Here is a 9,365-nt window from a genome sequence, read left to right on the forward strand (position 1 = left end):
GGTCTCCTCGCGGCCGGGTGGAGGACATGGCCGTAACTCCCGAGTTTACGGTTACGTTTTAGTTTATGAAACGCATTTCCATTTATTTAGAAGCGGTCACTGAAAAATTAACCCTGTGGTTCAGGTTTTGATGCCAATTTAAAAGCTTCATTTTAACAACTGCAACCCATCCACCACGCGGTACGCGCATGCACTGTGGATCGGCACCTTCTGGGCGCTACAAGCAGTGGAGAACACCATCTATTTAACGTGCGGCCCAGTAACACCTACTGCCCCGAGCCCCGTTCAAAGACCGCCAGTCTGAAACAGATCCACTTACCAGTCATCCCAGACAGGTGCAGCGTTTAGCTTTAAACTGGTGTCCATCTCAAGTGAAGTGCTTTCCATTTCCACCACTGCTTTGGTGTAAAACAACATTTAGAAAACAGTAGGACAAACGTTAGGGTAGAGCACTCTTTCCATAAGGTTCAGGCTCTGCTGGAGTTCTCATGTACAGCACTGGGACCCACGGGTGCCCCCGCTTCCAGCTAGGGTGAGTAGCAGAAAGAAACACGACCACGCCAGAATATCTGCCCTTTATTCATGATAACCTGATGCAAAATGGCCTGGAGTCGCAACAGAAGCGCAATTCATACAAAAGGTTGGTCAAGAGCAGAACTTCGGGAGATGTGCACGGATCAGTCCAGTTTTAAAAAGGAAACACTGCTCTGCGTTTTTGAGTTTCGTTAGTAGTCTTCCTCAGCCAGGTGGTTAAGAACTTTTCACATTAAAACTGTGAAATTCAAACTCTTAAGCTCTCAAACAGTGACAGTTCTCTCAGCAGAGCAAACATTTCCTCTCCCAGCATCACTGCTTCCATTTTTAACCATTGCTTCTTAAAGTATGTGAATGTTCATTTAACAATGACAAAAATTAACTATAGTACAACTAATGCTGTGGGATTAACCAAACAATTATCAGAGCCAGCATCCTGGATGTTTTCTTAAGTACACTGTTGCAGATAATAAAACACAATGGTGAAACTTGTCTATGCAATGAAATCTAACTGCAATATTTAATCCCAAGTACATGAGTTTAAAAGCCTCGTTACCTATAAGGGAATTTATTCTGTATACTGATGTGACTTTAAGCAGATTATGTCCATAAATTAAATGTGTGAACATCTAAACCAGACGAAGCCTGCAAAAATAGCTCTGATAACTTGAACCTGAATGCATTGTCCCAGCAGAACCCCTGAAGGCTGATGAGGCTGTCTGTCTCTGTGTGTGCACGCGCACGCATTTCAGCAGCAGTTTGAGGGGGGAAGGGTACTGGACATCACTGAACAGCAGCTTTGTGAAGAGGTTGGTGTTCTAAGGTGCCAATCAAGGTGGGTGTGTCCCCACACTGCCCCCTAGCTGCTGTTTTAGAGATGGGCAGTGAAGAGCAAGTTCACCAGTGCACCTAAGCAATGAAGGCATACATTAAATCTCTCTCTCTCTCTCTCTCTCTCTCTCTCTCTCTCTCTCTCTCCCTCGCACTAACACTTGGGAAGGCTGACCAAGTGACCTGCCACTCTCAGGTGACAGAGGCAGTGTGTGAGAGGAAAATGTTTTCTCCCGAGTAGTTTTTACCAACCCAGCCGCTTCAGGTGGGACATTTCAACTCCTCTGTGCTGTAGCCAGGGGAAAAAAACACTAATAAACTGTGTTTGCAGGTGCAAAGTATGAAAGCACAGCATATAAACACACAAAAAGCCACAGGAGGTGGAGTTTCTTTTGGGTATTTATATCTCCAGTTATGGCATCTTATCTGTAGGATGCAGTTTTCTTCTTTTGCACCTTAAAAAAAGAATCTTTTTTTTTTTAAAGATGCGTGCATGTCTTTAACAACGATTGGATGGCCAAGAGATGCCGTGACCTGAGCACGTCTGTAGCAGTGTCTGGAGAGGTCACACAAGGCTTCTGATGGTCCAGTAGAAGTACACGAGAAAACCAGATCCTCCAATCAGGCCACAAAATAAAGAAATCAACACCAGAACTGAACAGAGGAGTCTGCTGGATGGGTAAATAGAAGCAGAGGATTGTGGGAATGTCCTGGAGCACCATTCCAAGGCCCCGTCCTGCCTCTCCCTCTGCAGATTAGTGTAGGCATGGAAGGGATCAGAAAGGCCTTTCACTTTTCCCTCCATTCTGGTGAACTGATGCAGTCTCTCTATTCATCATCATCCTCCTCCTCCTCCTCATCTTCCTCAGATGGGTCCCTAGCGTCCAGATCGTCCTCATCCTCAACCTGTAAGAAGACATGGACATCGCAGCTATGCAATCACATGTGATGATCAATTTGAACTCCTAAGACTAAGGTCTGGTTTCCTGGTTTAGGCTTAGGCATAAACTGGATCCTATTAAAACATTTCTGCTGTAGATGTCTCTCACATTTTATCAAAAGTCAAAATATCAAATGTTTTGTTGTCTGTACAATATTAATGATAATTGCTGTTTTCATCCCCTATATTGGTAAATTTCACATAGTTAAAACATAGAAAGAAATAGAACTTTTAGAAAAAAACGACATTAAATATTTTCATAAAAAGGCGAATGCAGAAAGTGTTCTATACGGGTGAGGGCCTGGTGGGGGAGCCACACCATGGGGCCCTACCATTTCTCCCAGGTCTTTGAGCTTATGTTTGAGGGTGAGGATCTTCTGGTCTTGGTCAGCCAGCAGCATCAGGAGATCATCCTGCTCCTTCTTGGACTCCGAGACGTCCTGCTGCAGTCTGCTTTTCTCTGCCTGCAAGATGGCTACTGTGCTGGTGGCTGACGCCAGCTCCTTCTCTAGTGCCGCCTTGACCTCAGAGAGACCCCGCAACTCCTCCTGACACACACACACACACACACACACACACACACACACACACGCGTGTGCGCACAGATGCAGAGGGTCAGTGAGTTTGTAGCATGTGACAGAGGAAGACAAATGAGTCTGTGAGTTGGAAGTGTGTAAGACCTGTAGCCTGTGAGGTGGAGGTGAGTGTGTGTAGTGCATGTGTGTGTTTGTGTGAAGACCTGTAGTCTGTGTGTCTCGGCGGTCTGTGCTGAGAGTCTGCTCTCCAGCTCTGCCACTTGAGATACAGAGCCTGCCTCCCCCACACTGACTGCAGAAGACACCTGCTGGTGAGAGAGAGCACAGTTCCAATACTAATCTTATAACAGCAACACACAACCCTGCAGAAGAGAAAGCAGTTCCAATACTGCTCTCAGAACAGCAACACAGGCTTGCAGAAGAGAAAGCAGTTCCAATACTGCTCTCAGAACAGTAGTGTGCAAGCACGCACACAGCGGGAGAGAAAGCACGTTCCAGTAGACCATGTCACATTGATGTCATTTGCATTAAACAGAAACTAGTGTAGTGAAACAGATCCATGGAATAACGACAGACCCATCTTTATACTGGAATTGGAATGGAAAAACAAATGACCTTAACTTTTATACAGCACCATCATCAAAGTCGCCCAGTGAGGCAAAAGGCATACGTTTGTGCCTTCAACCTATTAAAGGTGTTACTGTATTAACCCTACATTAGCCTTACAGCACAAAATGATATATATAACTACTAGAATTAGAAATTACATTTTTACATACACCTACAGTGGTGCTTGAAAGTTTGGGAACCCTTTAAAAGTTTCTAGATTTCTGGATAAATTTGACCTGAAACTTCATCACAATGTCACACGAGTCCTAAAAGACCACCAAATCAAATGAGAAAAAAAAATAATACTCTGTCATTTATTTATGGAGGAAAATGAAACACATCTGAGTGGCAAAAGTACATGAACCTTTGCTTTCAGTATCTGGTGTGAGCCCCTTGTGTTGTAATAACTGAAACTAAATGTTTCAGGTAGTTATTGATTAGTCCCACATTTTTACTGGATTAAGGTCCAGACTTTGACTTGGCCATTCAAAAACTTTAACATCATTCTTTTTTAACCGTTCTTTGGTAGAGGGACGTGTGTGTTTAGGGTCTTTGTCTTGCTGCATGATCCATGTTCTCTTGAGTCTCAGGTCACGGACATTTTCCTTTAGAATTTGCTGGTATAATTCGGAATTCATTGTTCCATCAATGATGGCAGGCCATCCTGGCCCATATGCAGCAGTCCCAAACCAAAATACCACCACTGTGTTTCACAGAACAGATGAGGTTTTTATGTTTGAATGCTGTGTTGCCTTTTCTTCAAACATAACGCTACTCATTTAAACCAAAAAGATCTATTTTGGTTACATCCGTCCACAAAATATTGTCCATGTGATCTCCAGTAAACTACAGACGGGCACCGATGTTCTTGTTGGAGAGCAGGGCCTTTCTCCTTCCAACCCTGGGGTGCACACCACTGTTGTTCTCCTGATGGTGGACTCGTGAACTTTAACCCCAGCCAATGTGAGAAAGGCCTTCAGTTGTTTAGTGTTGCTCAGAGTCTTCTGTCCAATTTGTTTACTTCTGTCCAATTTGTTTGATTTGGTTCTCTTTATATACTTTTAGGACTTTTAGGTCAAATTTATGCAGAAATATAGAAACCTCTAAAGGTTTACAAACGTTCCAGCACCACTGTAGGTAGAAGTAGCAGTAGGTCTAGAAGTAGCAGTAGTTTCTAGTGATTTACATTATTCTAATATATAGCAAACCATGAGAAAGTTAATACCACCCCAGTGCCATACTTTGTCAGTATACAGTTTGATGTGTTCATATGCACAGTTGTGTTTTATGTCCCTTTTCATGCCTAGGCAGGACATTGGTCCATAATCCTGGACGTGACCTCAAAACCGTACCCACAAAGATGTATGTCTTGAGTTTGTCTTTTGTACAGATACTGTGTTTCCTCCTCGCGGTATATGAAGATATTCGGCCACTATCTTTGTCCATTTAGTTTGACCCTTGACCCAACAGTGACTGCGGGTTAGGAAACTTGCCTCACTGCTAAGAGTTAGCTTATCAGTGTATGACAGAGGTCACCAGACTCACACAGTTGATATAATCCACATGGGAATTCAGAGAGATTGAGCTGTTGCTCGTGTTTGACTGGTTAGTGACCACTCCGGTATGACAACTGGTCTTCTGCTGGCAAACCATTAAAATAACTGGTAAAGGCGTCTGGACAATCCATATTGCTGTATTCCTACAGCTGACACCACTCTGCCAATAGTCACCTTCAGTCACCAGTCTCTCACACCCACACCCACAGCCTTGTTCCTGAGTGTCCCCTCTTGCAGAGCTCACGTCCGGCCCCAGTTCACCTGCCCTGGCACATCGTGGTTTAGATATGGGGTCAGAGGTCACCTCTGCGGGGTGCTAGGAGGAAAGTACGACGAACCCCCAGTTTGGGAACAGCTCACCACAGTGTCTGCTCTCCTCTGTAGCTCCTGCCTGTCACTGTGCAGGTTGGCGATCTCCACCTCCTGGTTCTGCACCTGCTCCCTCAGTGCCTCCACTTCCTGTGAGACAACACCACCACCACCTCACTCAGCGAGAATACCCTCACTCCCACATCTCTCCAAATTCACACAGCCTGATCAGAGCCTGGGAAAAGTTTCACCTCAATCTCCATTAGGACTGGGATGACTGGCAGGCAAGAGAGAGATTGTAATGGAGTCAGACGGTTGTAATGTGATCTGTATATGGTGTGTGTGCTATGACTGTGTAGTATAATGGATGTCTAAGTGTGCTGAGCTCCTACTGCAGAGCCCTGGTCTGTAATCGCCTGGTTCCTGGACATGGGTTAATCCAGTGGTGAACTACCTTCAACCTTGACCTGGGAACCTGGCTCCAGGAATATCATAGTGTATACCTGTGTCTGTGTGTGTGTGATTGCTCGTGCTACCCTCTTACCTTCAGAAGCTCTGTGGGTCCAGACGCGATTCCTGAGCCTTCCACTGGCCGCAGCCCCTCGGTTTTCTGCACAGCACAAACCAAATACTCAAATACTGCTACTAGTACTCAAACACTCAAATACTGGCACTAGTACACAGCAAAACACACAAATTCTGAAAACACTCAAAATACTGACAACACAAATACTGAACATTCAAATCATTCATACTAAAATACTAAAAAATAATGTCACACGCACACATGTACACACATACACGCGCACACACCAGGCTGGTGATGAGTGTGTCCTTTTCTGTGACTTGCGTTTGCAGCTGTGCATGTTGTCTGCGTAACTCCTCCAACTCGTCTCTGAGCAGAGTAAATTCCTCTAGCTGAAGTCCGTTCTCATGGGCTTCCTCCGCCTGCCCAGACACAACACCATCTTTACCTGGGGGGGGGGGGGTGGAAGAGAGAGAGAGAGAGAGCTCAGAATACATCCCACCCTGAAAGAACCAGAACGACATGAAGTCTCGACCTGACTTCTGTCAGACCTGCTCTTCTGCTCACACCAGTACCTAGTTTGAGTTTGAGGATGTTGTACTGGTCTTTGTGCTGCTGGATCTGGGAGAGTTGTTGCGTGATGGTGGTCTGCATCTGCTCCTGGTGCGCGGTCAGCAATGCCACTTGGTCCTTCAGCTCGTTCAACTGAACGTCCTGCCAGACAAAGAGACATAACAGGACAGTCTGTGGGCGGAGCTACAGCAGGTGGTAGCACTGAAGCTACAGCTGCTGGAAGAGCAGAAGGAGGCGGAGCTACAGGTAGCACTGAAGATACAGCTGTTGGAAGAGCAGAAGGAGGAAAACATTGTGTTTACAGTTGAAGTTCTGTGTGTTGTGACTACAAACTAAAAACTATGCACTCAAAAAGCCCTGTAAACCCACCAAGGTGTGAAGTATGAATTGAATGTTTAATAATGATTCCTGGATGGTATATGAAATGCACACCTACAAATTTTCTGTCACGTTAGAGGGTGATGAAACCGATCACGGATTTGCAATTCTTAGGATTATGAGCAGAGCCAGAGAAGATTTAAACTAGCAAAACCAGACTAGCTGGAAGACAGTAAGCGCGGTTAACACAAAATGCTGCTAAATCTTCCAGAGTTCAGGCCAGAGCAACCGATAGCACAGGTGTCAGAGAAGCTACAGGAAGTGAAACGGGTGTAGCGAGGTAGCGGCACCTGCTCCCTGATCAGCTCTTTGTACTGAGTGACGATGCTGTCATGCTGTTCCAGACTCTTCTTCACCTCTTCCTCCTTTTTCTCCTCCTCACTTGACTTGTGCACTGCCTTCGTTATGATGCCTGCAAGCAAACAGTGAGTGAACCGTTTGTGTGTCTTAAGAGGATCAATACTGCACTGGACTCAGTGCTGACATTCATCAGTTTCAAAAGACTTACTCAGATAATGTGTAAGACTGTGAACACCTGCACACTGATTAAATATTACGTAAACTAACATGAAACAACAGCTAAGATTCCTTAGTAAGTTAATCTTTTAATGACTAGTGGAAAGGTTCTCTGATTTAAGTAATAAGCGCACTCACTCATTTCAGACATTAAGTGACTTTGTATTTTTAAGATAAACATAAACCTTTTAATCCATAATCTATAAAACCTATTAGGAGGGCATCTGCGAACTGGGTATACATGCTGATACAACGCCAAGTCTTTAACATGATTCGTTTTCAACGGCAGTGGCGAAAGACTAGAGATGAGAGCGTGGATCATAGGGAAGTTACAGGCGCGGCCGTGTGAGGGACAGTATAGGACTGACCCTCCAGCTCTTTGACCAGCCTGGTGAACTCGTGGTCGAACAACATGTGCTCGGGGGTGGAGAAGGTTGGCTGGGGTTTCTGGGCCGCACGGGAATACAGCTCGTGCTTGGTGATGAAGCCCAGCTTCTCCACAAAGTTCTCCTTCCCGATACGCTTCTCAACCAGCTGCTTCAGTTTCTCTCTGGGGGACATGGACGAGATGAGGGAAAGTGAGGTGGAGCAGAGAGGCTTACAGAGCTTCAGAGCAGAGGTGCCAAAACAGCGTTGGAGAGACTTGCAGAAGGGAGGGGATATTTCACCAGGTATTTACAGCAAGAGAGACTAAGAGAGACACTGCGTTAGGGAGGGAGGGAATCTTACCTGGTATAGTTCTCCAGAGAGTTGTCATTGTAATAGATACAGATGCCCAGCAGGAGGGCACACAGGCCCTGCACAAGCCTCTCGTCCTCGCCCAGGTTCTCCGAGATTTGAGCCGTCAGCTGTAGACACGCAGTTAAGGGCCAGCGCATGCACACACAAGCACACATGCACTATTCCTCCAACAGCTGGAGGCTAAAGTAAGAGGGAGGATACAAAAGGAACGTTGTCCTGATTGTGTAGGAAGTGTGTGACCGCAATGGGACAGTTGCTCATCCATGTGCACAACAGCATGAGGAGGCCGACCCGCGCCTGCACCCTGCTGCCCTGTGTACACACACACGCACGCACACACGCACGCACGCACGCACACACGCATGCACACACGCACACACACACACACACACGCACGCAGATACACACGTGTATGTGCAGAGAGAAACACATCCATACAGACACACACACACAAATGTTTTACACAGCATCCTTTCTGCATGTTTTTCTAGTGTTCTAGTAATGGGTAAACCAGGTGACTGGAAGGCTAGAAGTTCTGACAGCAATTAAGTTCTGAAAACCCGAGAAAGACGCGTCCTCCAACAGTGTCCAAGACCTCCCAAGACCTTGTCCATCTGCTCATTGGACAAACAGTCATCAGTCTCTAACATGTTCTGCACCGACTGATTGACTCACAGACAAAACTACAGACAAAAACATTATACTGCAGTTATATTGCCACAGTGTGTTAAAAACATGCTGGTGACCCCTAGAGGACAGGGTTAAAAATTATTTTGTGACTTCTGTCATCCATCACAAACCACAGAAGACTCATTAGATTGTTCCGGATTGGTCAGAATCCTCGCAGTGCTAATTGTGATTTGTCGTACGGTCATTTGCATATCGCAGCCTGTGGTGATGTCAGCGCTTTAAAGGCCAGTACTGCAGTGATGAACGATAGTTTGTGCAGCTCAGCTCTATCACTGGTATTAAATGGAATAAAATGGAAATGGTTAACCCACCATGCTCTGTTGTTCTGGTCACACACCGCTGTTTTCTTTAGCGGTACATACATTTAGCAGACTCTAATACAAGATGTGCTGAATGAGCCAAAGTTTATACACATGTAACGTTAATGATGTCAGCAACCAACCGGGACAAATAAGCCCTCAAAAATAGGAATCCATGTCTACATCGGCATAACCCTGTATGAAAATGTCTGCAATGTGTTCACACCAAGATCGGTGATCTCAGGGTGGTACAGAGCAGCAGCCAGTCCACACGTGAAACGCCATGTTAGATCAGTAGAACTTCAAAAACCACAAGACGGGGTTAAA

The 9,365-nt window shown here is 45.6% G+C and overlaps 1 protein-coding gene across 7 annotated transcripts in view; it reads right to left on the reverse strand.

The window, feature by feature from the left end:
- Nucleotides 1-560: 560 nt before the first annotated feature.
- Nucleotides 561-9,365, reverse strand: part of uso1 (USO1 vesicle transport factor) — a 20,365-nt gene continuing 11,560 nt past the window's right edge. For 6 of the 7 annotated variants that reach the window (XM_035531710.1, XM_035531709.1, XM_035531706.1 and 3 more), the window contains 11 exons: nucleotides 8,251-8,361; nucleotides 8,038-8,156; nucleotides 7,677-7,858; nucleotides 7,083-7,204; nucleotides 6,417-6,555; nucleotides 6,129-6,289; nucleotides 5,860-5,925; nucleotides 5,367-5,465; nucleotides 3,045-3,149; nucleotides 2,638-2,853; nucleotides 561-2,271 (listed from right to left, as the gene is read on the reverse strand). In XM_035531710.1, coding sequence (XP_035387603.1) covers nucleotides 2,194-2,271; nucleotides 2,638-2,853; nucleotides 3,045-3,149; nucleotides 5,367-5,465; nucleotides 5,860-5,925; nucleotides 6,129-6,289; nucleotides 6,417-6,555; nucleotides 7,083-7,204; nucleotides 7,677-7,858; nucleotides 8,038-8,156; nucleotides 8,251-8,361 — 1,398 coding nt within the window. In that variant the 3' untranslated portion in view covers nucleotides 561-2,193. The remainder of the gene's footprint in view (nucleotides 2,272-2,637; nucleotides 2,854-3,044; nucleotides 3,150-5,366; nucleotides 5,466-5,859; nucleotides 5,926-6,128; nucleotides 6,290-6,416; nucleotides 6,556-7,082; nucleotides 7,205-7,676; nucleotides 7,859-8,037; nucleotides 8,157-8,250; nucleotides 8,362-9,365) is intronic. The other variant, XM_035531705.1, reaches the window with a different exon arrangement.

The sequence above is a fragment of the Electrophorus electricus genome, chromosome 11 (assembly GCF_013358815.1).
Source record: "Electrophorus electricus isolate fEleEle1 chromosome 11, fEleEle1.pri, whole genome shotgun sequence".
Classification (NCBI taxonomy): domain Eukaryota; kingdom Metazoa; phylum Chordata; class Actinopteri; order Gymnotiformes; family Gymnotidae; genus Electrophorus; species Electrophorus electricus.